Source organism: Motacilla alba, chromosome 20 (assembly GCF_015832195.1).
Source record: "Motacilla alba alba isolate MOTALB_02 chromosome 20, Motacilla_alba_V1.0_pri, whole genome shotgun sequence".
NCBI classification, from domain to species: domain Eukaryota; kingdom Metazoa; phylum Chordata; class Aves; order Passeriformes; family Motacillidae; genus Motacilla; species Motacilla alba.
In genome coordinates, this window is record NC_052035.1 from 8,019,458 (window position 1) to 8,032,414 (window position 12,957).

At 50.7% G+C, this 12,957-nt stretch overlaps 1 protein-coding gene across 1 annotated transcript; it reads left to right on the plus strand.

Moving 5' to 3' along the window:
* Positions 1-1,909: 1,909 nt before the first annotated feature.
* On the plus strand, positions 1,910-4,158 carry PDRG1 (p53 and DNA damage regulated 1). The gene is made up of 5 exons (XM_038158977.1): positions 1,910-2,088; positions 2,172-2,247; positions 2,418-2,492; positions 2,861-2,941; positions 3,256-4,158. The coding sequence occupies exons 1-5, from the start codon at positions 2,005-2,007 to the stop codon at positions 3,336-3,338; spliced, it is 399 nt and encodes a 132-aa protein (XP_038014905.1). The 5' UTR covers positions 1,910-2,004; the 3' UTR covers positions 3,339-4,158.
* Positions 4,159-12,957: the final 8,799 nt, after the last annotated feature.

A 12,957-nucleotide genomic window follows, 5' to 3' on the forward strand; every position in this document is an offset into this window, starting at 1 on the left:
GTTCCCATGCCACATCTCATCCTATCCCCATCCCCACCCCCACCCCCATCCCCATCCCCACCCCCACCCCCATCCCCACCCCCACCCCCATCCCCACCCCCACCCCCATCCCCATCCCCATCCCCATCCCTCCTGCCCAGACTCTGACAGCCCTCCCTCCCTCCTTCCTGCTTTTTCAGATCTCCAGCCAGCTGCTCCCACTGACAAATGAGCATTTCCCAGCATTGGCATCCAGCCCCAATCCCAGCACATTTTCTGGTTGATGTCAGGAAGGAATCTAACCTGAGTGTGGATCATTCCCAGCCTGGGCTGCCTGTGTGTGCCCCAGCACTGGCTCCACTGCCCCCTGAAGCGGCTGTGCTTCATTTGATGCTGCCACAGACAGAGATCTCAGTTAACTGAAACAAATGACCTTATGGGATTAGGGCCAGTAATCTTCCGATCTGGGTAATCTCCCTTGAGGGATTATTTGCCCACAGAAGTGTGGTGACCACCAGCCAGCTGCTGCCTCGCTCCTCCATCCCTGTCCCCTGTGGTCCTCATCTCTGGCAGCCCAGAGGAGCCGCAGCACTGGGGTCACCACCTTTGGGGAGCTCCTTGTCAAATGAGTTTCATGAAGTGCATCTGCCAGGGCCCCAGTGCTGGGGCTCCTCCTCTCCCTGGCCCCTGTTTGCTGCTTCAGGCAGGTTTGGGGCTCTCTCCCTTCAAAACACGGATCTAAAACAGATCAGAGGTCCCCCCACCATCACCGGGTAAGCAGCAGCTGGGTGGCACAGCCAGGGTGGCAGAGATGGACAGCTCGGGACAGGGCTGCTGTTTCAGGGCTCTGTCCAGAGCAGGGACATGGGACATGGGGTCCCTGGGGGGGCTCCTGGGGTCCCTTTCCCACTGCAGAGTGCACACGGTGAGGATCTGCCTGTCCTCATCAGCAGAGCTGGGTCTCCCTGCATCTCCCACACCCCATTTTTCCAGCTCCTCTTGCTCATGGCTGGGTGGGGCAGAAAGAAAGGGATAAAAAGCATTTTGAGGAGCAATGTATTTCCCTTCCTGCAGGCAGGGTCGTTCAGGGCAACAGATGGATATGGTCCCCTGCCAGAGCCTTCCCGGGAGCAGCCCCTGCCTGACACAGACTGGGGGGCACCGGGGCTGGCTGAGGGTGAGTCAAGCTGCCGGGACCACAATTGGCTCCAGTCCCTGGGGATGGCAGGTCCTGGACGCTGAGCTACAGATGAGCCACCAGCTGCACGAAAGGAAACCTGAGCTAATCGCCCCGCGCTTTGAGTGCCCTTTATTGCTTTCTGCGGTGACACAGAGGTCACCTGATGCTCCGAGGGCCCAGCTGCCAACAGCGGTACCGTGCTGGGAAGCAGCGAGGAAGAGGAGACAGCCGGTGGTGCTGGGGGCTCGGGGACAGGCTGTGAAAAGCGATAAATAATTCACACACAGGGGACCAGGCAAGGCAGGGCTCTCAGCCCCCGTCCCTCAGGGCTGTGGAGAGCGGGGCGGGTTGGGGGCCGGCTGCGGGGCCAGGAGCCGCACTCTGGGGCTCCGCGCCACACGGCCGCGCTGCACCCTCCATCCCTCTGCGGGCGGCGAGTCCCGGGGACAGGGGCAGCCCGGAGCCAACCCCGGGATCGTCAGTCCGCACCACGGGCGAGATCCCGCGCTGGCACCGGGCACGGCCCTCCCAGCCCACGGCCACTCGCGGCCGCTCTGCCGACCCCGGGCACGCGTGTTCGCAGCTCCGGTTGGTCCCGGTCGGTTCCGGTCGGTCCCGGTCGGTGCCGGTCGGTCCCGGTCGGTCCCGGTCGGTGCCGGTCGGTCCCCCCCGCCCCCGGAGCCGCCGCGACCCCGGGGAGCCCAAACCGGGCGGCGCTCCCGGCGGCGGCCGCGAGAGGGCGCGCTGAGCCCGGCCCCTCCCGCCGCGGAACCCGCCCGCGCGGCGGCGGCTGCGGCCCGGAGCCGAACGGCGGCGGACCCGAGCGGCCCCGGTGAGGCCCCGCCATGGCCCGGGACCCGGCCTTCGTGCTGCGCTACCTGGCCGAGGTGGAGGAGCTGGCCGAGGACGTGCTGGCGGCACGGCAGCAGGTACGACCCAGCTCCGGCGGGCCTCCCCCGCTGCCGGTAGCCCCGAGTCCCGGCCGCTCCTGCCCCTCTCGTTCCCGTTGCAGATCGTGGACCTGGACGTGAAGCGGAACCGCAACCGCGAGGCCCTGCGGGCGCTGCAGAAGGACCCTGAGCCCGACGGTGAGGCCGGGTTGGCTGCGCCCACCGTGACCTGGTGGCCGCGGGTCACGGAGCGGCTCCGCTGACAGCCCCTTCCCTTCCCTTCCCTTCCCTTCCCTTCCCTTCCCTTCCCTTCCCTTCCCTTCCCTTCCCTTCCCTTCCCTTCCCTTCCCTTCCCTTCCCTTCCCCAGAGAACGCCATGGTCTGCTTCGGGGCCATGTTCATCGAGCTGCCGAAGGCGAAGACCCGGGAGATGCTGCGGCAGGGTGAGCTCACCCCGAGGGCTCCGTGTAGCTTTAAGCGTTTTAATAAGCACCATAATTAACAAGTTTTAATAAGCACCATAATTAACAAGTTTTAAAAAGCACCATAATTAACAAGTTTTAATAAGCACCATAATTAACCAGATGTTGGCTCAATTAACGGACTTCTGTGCAGGGATGGGCTGCGAGGTGCCCAGAGCCTCTCGAGAGGCTGATGCTGGCCCGTGCTGTGCCTTGGGAAGCACATGTGGGAGCTGCTCGGCCCCGGGGGTGGTGGAGGCACCCCCTGTGCCTGTGCCGTGTCCCGTGGGGAGTTGAGCCTTCATCCCAGAGTCCACCACAGTCCTCCTCACTCCTGCCTCTTATCCCAGACCAGGAAGAGCTGGATGAGGAGATAAACAAGCTGCGGAAAGAGCTGCGGGTGAAGGTCAACCGGCTCTATGAAGCTCAGGGTAAACTCTCCCCCTGGAACCTGCTCAGTGCCTGCCTGGGAGCAGACTTGTGGATCAGGAGATTCCTGAGTTCCATGTGTTCCTGCAGCCTCTTTCCCACTGGTTTTGCAGTTCCCTCCCTGTCCCAGCAGTTCCCTGTGTGGAGCTGTCATCACCTGCACCCTAAATCCTCTCTGACCCTGTGCTGGGGTGACCCCACTTGAGCTCCCAGGGCTGTCCCTGCCCTCCCCACTGCTCCTCTCGAGTTTGCCATGAACTGCTGACTGCTTCACTCCTTTGGTGACAAACTGATGTTTTCAATGTGTTTTTCTCAGGTAAACCTGAGCTGAAGGGGTTTAACCTGAATCCCATGTCTGCTGAGGAAATGAAGCTCATCAACCGCATCCTGGAGGGCTGAGGTGGCCGTGCCACTGTCACAGCGTGTCTGGCTGTCACTGCAGGCTCCTGTTTCAGTAGCCACAGTCCTTGGGATTTGCAGGACGTTGGTGTGTCCAGAGCCCACGCAGGTGAGGTGGGAATTTTTTGGCTCCTCAGCTGCAACTCTGCAGTTTCTTTGGACCACAAACCCTCTCCTGCTCTGTGCTGGACCTCGGGTGGCAGAGCTGTGCTAGGCAAAGGCCCATGGCTGGGCTGGAAGTGGAATCATTAAAATCAGAGCAGTGGGACATTCCTGACTCCATGTGTATGTTCCTTGTTGGGGGTTTATGCAAACTCTTCTGGGGTTTGGCTTCAGAGCTGCTCCTTTGTCACGCTGGGAACAGGAGTAGGAGGGATTGGGAATCCTCCACGTGCCTGAAGCACAGAAGAGGAGTTGTGCCCGCCCGTGGCATTCAAACAAAGCAAAGCTGTGCATCTGAGGCACGTCAGGAATCTCTAAGGATGTGTAGGGAGGAGCAGGAGGAGGCAGTATCCTTTTAGTCTTGCTGGGAAAACATGTTCTACTGTTGGAAGGCAGGAAAAAACAGAAATGAGGCTTTCAGGACTGGATGAAGGGATAAAACTTGGGTATATTTAAAAAAGTAGCCTGAGGAGAGCTGAGCAGGAATAGTCACTGAGTTTGTCTAGTAGTGAAAGGACAATTGATGTAACCAGTAGTAGTTTCTGCAAAGGTTTTAAAATTTGCTGTTTTCTGCACTCCCCCTCTGAATGTGCTCCCCAAGTGCTTAACTTGGTCAAGAGCATCAGATTTTAAATAATTATTGATAATTAGTACATGACTACACAGTGAGTTTGGATTTTTTTCTGCATACTGGGAAGTGTCTGGGTCCAGCCAAGCCCTTAATTTTTTGAGCTTCTGTAGAGATATTTCTGGGCAGAGTTTCGGAACTGTAAACAGGGCCGTTGTCCTGTTCTGCCAAATCTTGCATGAGCAACAGAGCTGGGCCTGGCTCCTGGGCCTGGTCCCTTGCTCCCTTTCCTTTTTCCCAGCCATGACAACATCAAACACAGCACCACCACTTCCCTGGCTCCCTGACCACCTCCCAACTCAGCAAGGCCTTCTCCTGCCCTGGCCAGTTCTAAACACACTTCAAATTACACAGAGTTCCAAAAAATATCCTGTATCTGACCCCTTAAAACCAAGATGTGATTTCTTTAAACCAAAAAACCCAACTACCATTGCTTGGCCCTACTTTTAAAATTCTCCTCCTGATACTACATACCCTAAATGTGTCTCTGTCCACTTCAGGCTTATATTTCAGACACACAGACTAAAAATAACAAACTTACTACCCGAACTGTCTTGCCTGCAGCTTTTTCAGAAGCCTGCCTGTCTCCTGGGAGCAGGAGGCAGCTCACAGTGCCACATCCCAGTGCAGGAGCTGCTCTTACATAAGCCATGTGGTGCAGCCAGTCCGTGTCTCCATAATGTGATGGCAGGGTTATTTTTACAGTCTCATGGCAACAGGTTTTCTGCTCTGACATGTTTCCATAGTAGTAGCAGGAGGAGGATCAGGTGCTCGCCTGCCCTAAAAGCTTTGTTTTGCTGTGCAGAATGTGTTCAGCCCCTTTGTTTTCTTACACGGAACAGAACTAAGCTCTGCAGTGCAGAGGGCCAGCTGAGCAGCCAAGCATCCCTGTGTCAGCTAAAATACCTCATTCCAGCCCACTGCAGCTTCCCAACTGGGAAACTCTCAGAAGCAGGGGAGCCAGTGCCTTGTGCTGAGCCAGTGGTGTCCGGAGAGAAGTGGGAGCTGCTGCTGCCTGACACGAGGGGAGAGTGACCTTCATCCATGAGGGTATCTCCCACCCCAAGCTTGGGATCAGCACTACACTCTGCTGTGCAGCCAGATTCCTGTTTCTTCATTTGTTTCTTCCTAGGACACAGCAGCCACCATGAAAGCATTACCAGGCAAAATACACAGCAGGTAGTTACACCTTCCTCATCCTGCCTGTAGAGGTGAGATGATGTTTCACTTTCAGGGGGGGCTCTGCTCATGTGTTGTTTGTTAGAATCCTCAGCCAGAGATGATGCTGCTCACACTGAGGCGTGCATGGCAAGAGGAGCAGTGCGTGTCAGCTTCTCCAAGTATGGAGCACTGTACTCCAAGCAGTACAATCCAAGTACTGCTTCCCATCAGTAAAATACACAACTGGCTTCAGGAAAGTGACCACTAAACCGTCACCACGGTGACTGCAGAGAGTGATTTTTGGAAAACATTTGGTCCTTTTGGTCTCCTAGTTCCATAAGAGCTCACACACCCATTCTTGTTCCCCAGTGAAGATGTGCATTCCCCTCCTGTGCCAACAGCTTCAGGACCCAGCAGGACACCTGCTAGCACTGGATGAATTCTGCACCTAAGTGTGTGCTTGCCATGATGTTCTCATTCACAGAACACTCAGATCTCCCCCTCTGCTGACAGGCCTGCCATTCCAGACCAGGTCAAAGCCTCCAGCATGCTGCTCCTTCCCCGTCAGCCTACGGCATCAAACTCACGGACTGAAGTACCTGAGCAATGACAATACCCCAGCTGCAAGCAGGAATCAGCTCCCAGACAGCCAGGGACACAGCTGAACAGCTGAAAGCAGGGGACATCTCTCTGCTATTAATATCTGGGGTTGTGTAGTCAATGACAAAATGCTGCAGGACCAGCTGCTGGGAACAGAGTGAACAGAGTGCTGCTCCAGCAGCAGCTCGAGTGGGAGGCACAGTGCACAAGGACCTCTGACAGAGAGCTCTTGTGCAAGTCCTGGCTCCAACACAGGCTCCAGTCCCTTGGCAGCCCCATGCTGCCTTGTTTTCCCTCTCTGAAGGGGCAACTTGCTTCCTTACTTTGCTCTGCTTCTGGATATTTGTCATTTAATCACAATAAAGGTTAGAGGATTATGAACAGCTGCCAAGAAAATCACGAAACCAGACCATCCATCCCAAACAGTGTAATAAAACCCCTCAGAAAACGATAAACATCTTCACCTCCCTGCTCTCCCTGTTCACAGTGCAAAGTGAGTCTTTCAGAAGATGATCTTCAGTTCAGAGTCTTGCTGGCAGCTGGCAGTGAGGGAAGGTGAAGTGTTTACCTCCAGAACCCAGCTGAGGAGATATAACAGCAAATTAGGGAGAAGCAGGCAGTTTTGCCAATGGCTCATTAAGAAAAATGCCTGCCCACAAAATCATTACCCTGCTAGCAGGCAGGAGTGAGTGTGAAGCAATAGGAAATCCAACCCTAAATCTCTTTCCCATGTGCTGAGCCAAAGAACATTCTGAGCTTGTTGCAAAGTTTCTATTCCTGTTCTTGATGATACTAAAGAAAAAAAAATCCTTTGGCTTCCAAAAAGAAAAGTGAGGGGAAAAAAAGTCATGCTGAAGCAGTAAGTTCTGAGGAAGATTCACAGAATGAGCATTAACCCTTTTTAATTGCAGATGTGGGTGTCTGCAGGGAACAGGTTCCCAGCAGAGTGTTCAGATACCTCTCTGAGAGCCCAGCAGCACTGTGAGGATGTGATCAAGGACTTTCATTCCAATTAATTTCTTTACTGACTAACTGAAGTTACTTTGGCCCTTTACCTGCAGGCTGCCTTAGCAGTAATTTTGTTTGAGGCTGTGAACATAGTAGATTGTGCACATTAGAGCTATCCCAGACCAGAAATGAGCTTAATTTATTTGTTCATTTGAAATAAAACTGTCCCCCGTGGCACAATGTGAAATACTGGGCTGAAGCTGACAGGACACAGTGCTGTAACAAGTAATACCAGTGACCACGTCTCGTTAGAAGAGTTCAATTAGAGACATTTTGCAGGAGAGCACCATCAACATAAGTCACATCTAAGGGAAATTGCCTTACCTATGCTTCTGCTTGCTCTTTACATGACTAAGACTGAGAGAATAATAATCATATTTTTGCTTGTCATTTTTGGAGTGCTATTTGCTGTTTCTGTTTCTCTCAGCTCTTGTAATGACAAATCAGTTGCGTTCTCGGGTTCCTGCTGTTGCAATACTTGGGTTGCAAATGTAGCAGATAAATTTCAGAGAATTTCAGCTGAATTTCATGATAAATGTTTTTCACTTAATTAGGGAGAAAACCTGTGTTAAAAAACAAACAAAACCAACGGAGTAAAATTCTGTTTTAAAGGGGCTTTTTGTTGTTAAGTACCCTCAGTTCCTGGCCTGCATCTCAGTCAGGGCACCATGGACCTGGTGATGTTCATTGCTGGCAGCCAAACCACTCTGGGGGAAGTTTATCAGTGCTGATGGGGCACTGCTGTGGGACACACAAGCAGGAGAGATGATCATAACCCTCCATCTGTGGCAAGTGCTCTGATACTTGTGATTTGCTGGTACTTGGAGGGGAACATCTTCCAGAAATAGCCAAGTTGGCAGGGTTTCACAACAGGGCTAGAGATCAGAGTTTTATGGTGCTGCACCCAGCTGAAGTCTGATACTCTGAGTAAAAGCAGCTATAATCCTTCCAGGTGGCAGCTTCCTTCATGTAACCAGTTCACACAGCTGTGGATCTCACTTGCTGCACCACACCAGCTCACTCAGCCTGCAAACCCCTACCTGCAAGGTGTGAAAGCATCACGAGACCCCTGTACCAGGGGTGACGTGACACTATAATCCCTTGTCTGCTTAATAACACATTGAGGGTTTCAGATCCCGATGGACTGGGATGTCACAGCCCAGGAGCTCAAAGTAGCATTTGTCACTGCTAATCCCCTTCTGAACACTGGATGAAAGTGCTTGTCCATGTCCACGAGAGCCTCCAATGAGCCCCACACTTAGGAGTCAAGCACTGTCCAAATTTCTTGATCACCCACCTGCAGCCCTGAGACATCCAAACAATTACACAAAGTCATTTCCAACAGATGAGCACACATTTAGTCCATGTGATTTGTTTTCAATCATAATCTCCACAGCCCAGCAAGAATTCTGAGTGAAAGGCCAGAGACCAGAAGGTTGGGGCCACCAGCCACACTCAGCAGTTAAATTCTCCAGGGTTAACTGCTATGCACCTACAGGAGAAAACAGTCCCCAGGTCTCCATCAGAAGTGCCCCAGCAGCAATTGACATCCTCTCTGCTATCACAGCACTGCAAAAACTCTCCTTTCCCCACTGACAAGAGAGATTTATAGAAGGGAGCAGCCCATAAAATGGGATGTTCAACACCATCCTCCATTATGCTCAAACACCATTCTCAGATTCATGAGCAATCTCACAACCTATTTTTTTCCTTCCATCCTCCCTCTCTCTCTCCCTCAGCTGCCACCTCTTGAGAGAGGCAGCTTAACAGTGACAGCTGTGTGCAGCAATGCCAGCCTTGCCATCCCTCTGAGGTCTCAGAAGCGAAGGGCCAAGCTACATTTACCTCTCAGGAGTGCACTAACCAGAACATTATTGAGTTTAAAGTAAAAAAGATCCACATTATAGATGCACAAAGTGACATTAAAGCAGAAGGCTGGCCCAGCCTCACACCTAAAGCTGCTACCAAGGAAATCACCTGGCTGTGTGTCAGGAGAAGAGGCAGCACAGAGAAGTGGCTGCAGCACACGTGGCAGCTGCCAGGGTGAGGTCAGCTCTCCTGCACCTGCCAGAGATCCCAGAGCAAGCAGCATGGAATAGCCTGCAGGCAGCATGTCCCCCTCCCTGGCCAGGAGCAGTCAGGTGCATGTTTTGTGATGCCACATTTGTGAGAGGAACATCTGGGCTGAAATAGAGATAAAGATCCAAGACAAACAGACACTGAGCAAGCAAATATGCAGTTCTCACTCTGACAGTCCTCTGTGCCCCAGCAACAATTAATTATTTTCCCTGTCTGTCCCTAAGTATTTTCCCAGTTTTCAGCCACCTGAGCTGAAATCCAGCACTGCATGATGCTATCTGACCAAAAACAGTAAAAATCAGAAGTGATCAACAAAGTAATGGAAAAGGAAAGAACTGCCCTGAGCTAGTGCTGTACCTTAAGGTGAGTCACTGGCACAAGTTGCCCAGAGAAGCTGTGAACACCTCATTGTGAAAAACAAAGTTTGCTTAGATAAATTGTTTGAGCCCTGCAATCTACTGTTTCCCAGATAGCCCACTTCGACAAAGTGTTATTGCATCAGATAAGGGAAAAGGCAGATGAGAAGCAGATCCTGCAGAGGTGGGCTAATGTTTTTTGTCATGCCAATTTCCTCCCTCCCTATAAGGCACAGCTTCATGTGGCAGTGTGAAGTCCCCCCCAAGGGAGGTATCGAGGCCTTTCCCCTAAAACTGAATGCATATAACCCATGGAAGTCTTTGTTGTGTGTGGGCTCCTAATGGATGAAGTCTGTGACCATCATGCAGACCACGGGCATTGAAACTGCACTGATCAAAGCTCATCACTGGATACATGGGTGGTGACATTTCTCCTCTCCCCTATCTTTTATTGTTATTTCCTTTTTTCTTTCTCTCATGTTTTCACTTTGTTTTACTTTTATATTTTTATAGAAAATAATCAAAACAGCTGCATGCTTCCTTTTCTTTTCTTTTGTTTTAAAACAAACCTGCCTCATATATATGTACATTGGTCATCCAGTGTTGTTTCGCTCTAATTCACCCCAAGGGATCTATTAACAAGAACCTCAGTTACCACTCAAAGGTGGGTGCTAACACCCAGCCCTGGAAGTGCTCAAGGCCAGGTTGGATGGGGTTTGGAGCAACCTGCTCTAGTGGAAGATGTCCCTGCCCATGGCAGGGGACTTAGAACAAGATCTTCAGGTCACCATGGCTCCAAGGGTAGGGTAGTCTGCAGCCGGTACTCTGGAAAGGCTTTTGATCATTTAGAGCGAGCGTGAACTCTGCTGAACTTTCACAGAGAGAGCTGATGGATTTTTCTGTCTCCCAAACCATCAAATTGAGGCGGCATAACTTTTGGGAAGATGCGTTAATCAAATGAAAGCTATCAAACTCAATACAGCAGCAAGTGTGACACGTTGAAAATCAAATAGTTCTCTCCCGTGAATCACCCTGTCCTTACATTCTGCGAACCCAAGGAAGAAGAGAGGCTGCCAAAATTCAACCACTAACAGTAAAACCAGGAGTGACATTTCAGCTTTGTTCTGAGCTGATTTGTCAAACTGACATTTCCAGTGATCTGATGACACCAGCTTTCCAATGAAAAAGGACTGGAGAGAGACAGGGTGACAGCAGCAGCGACGGGCCAGCCGAGTCCTGTAGGTGTTTGCAGGAGTTGGAAGTGACAAGGTTCATCTGATGCACCTAATACCAAGCAGCAGAACTGCACAGTCCTTTTCTTACCCTGCTGGAATCTTAGAAAATCCTGAGTTGAAAGGGACCTACAAGGATCTAAGTCCAACTCCTGGCCCTGTGCAGGATCACCCAAAGAATGTGCAGTATAAATACATTATAAAACATGTAAATATATATATATATATATATATAATGATAATAAAACCCAGTTGCTGCCTAGTGTTAGATATACCTGAGATTGGAAGTTAATATATAAATATGCACACAAAGTATAAGAAATCAAATCCCAAAGAAAGTATCTAGCCATTTGGGAAAATCCGTTGTAAGAACCTTTATTGTTACCCAGGAGAATGGTGAAGGAATATGGCAGGAGGGTGGCATGGGAGAACAGACCAAGCACTGGCAGAAGGAGAGGATGAAAAAAGAGCAAAAGAACAAAATGCCTGTTGGATATTCCCAAAGAAAAGACAGTCATTCTCACCTTCTTCAATCAATTATACATTTCAGTTTTCAGGAACATTCCCCCACCTTGTGACTTGCCAACCTACAGATGGCAGAGCAGACTTAGTGGCTTTAATGTTAGCATTTCCTGCAGTTTTCCAGAACTTCAGTGCAGAAGACCTGCATAACCTGATTCATCAGCTGCTCGTGTGCAAGCATGTTTATTTAAGGTTATGGGGGCAGGGAGATTCAACAAAAACCCCCTCATGTTTGTGTTTGGAGGATTCCTGGAGGAAAGGCAGAGCAGGCAACCTATGGGGAACTCCCACAGCACCAAATAAACAAACTCTGTCACACGCTTCCAGAAATATATGTAACGCAACATATGTTGTTGGGAATTTTAAGTCCCATTTGAAATTTGTGTATGTTACAGAAGAACTTAATTAAACAGGCAAGACAGAAAAAGGTGTTGGGGAGCTATGGAAAATGAGCAGAAAAATTCTGAAGACAGCCTAGACTGCACATTGCATAGAAGAGGGTGAGGAGCAGCCCAGATAAGGCACCCAAGGAGCACAGCTCCCACACTGCTGCCCAGGTCCAGCTTCCTCCAGCCCCAGGACGTGGCACTGGGCACATCCTGACCTACTGCTGCCTCTTGAGTGTGGGAGTGGGCAACCCAGGACATCACAATACGGGGCTGCTCCAAAACACAGACCAACAGAAGGAGTAACATGAAGTTTATTTTTACTTGCCTGCAAGTTTTAAGGTCAGCCACAATCTATTTAAGTTGTTGGTATAATTTCAGTAATCACAGGCTTTTCATATATCCTTATTTACTGTGTTCTGGTTATTTACCATGTTAATTGAGGTTGTGGGGCAGAAAATCAGCTTAATATAAGGGTTTTGTTGCCAATTAACACTTCCCATTTGTAGAGTTAGATAATCACTAGCTGCTATCCTCCTGGTTGTAATTCACAAGTTAGTTTGCATAATTACCTCCCAGTCACTTCTCACAAGGGTAAGACAAATCCTCCTGTCCCAGCCTCCTCACCAGACCTGCTGCACTAAACACAGGGACTGCTCACTCGCAGGGTTGTGTTTTTAATTATGCAGCACAGCACAACACTTAGGATGTTAAATGGCTTGAATCCTCTGGCACAGGCGAGGCATTTCTCAGTGTCACATTATATTGTCAGAATTTCTAAAGGAAACACAATTTTTCCTTAATCCCCAGATCACTGGCTGAAGTGGAAGCTGCAGTGTTCAGCACAGCTCCAGGTTTGGGGGGACAAACATGACTCAGAGCATGAGGCTGCCCTTCTCTACCTGCAGGGCAGAGAGGAGTTCATGCCAACCAAATCCACCCCAGCGTATGCTCCAGACTGGTAACGGATATTCCTTCCTTCCTGGAAGCGTTCAAGGCCAGAACCAAGCCAAGTGTCCTTGGGCTTTGAGCAGCCTGGTCTGGTGGAAGTTGTCCCTGCCCATGGCAGTGGGGTAGAATGAGATGAACTTTAAGATCCTCTCTAACCCAGAGCCTCCCGTAATCTCTTCACAGTCTCAGGATGGAATTCCACCCAGTAAGTTTACACCAGACTTGACATCTAACACAATGGGATTTCCCTAAATCCAAACAGATGTTTTCACAGCTCCACCTTTGGGGGCTGCCCTAATACTCGTTAACCAGAAGCCCAATTAGCCACCTGTCCTGCACACACCACCACCTTCTTGCACACCTGCAGCTGAGCTGAAGGATTTCAGAGCATGAACTCAGCCAGAACCCACAGTCAGAACCCCTGGGAGCAGTCTGTTCCTCCACACAGAGCTCTGCACTTTATACCTTCACCACTGAGTTAACTTTGGTTCTACAAATAAACTGAGCTGATTTTTGGCTGCTGAAATAAACTCT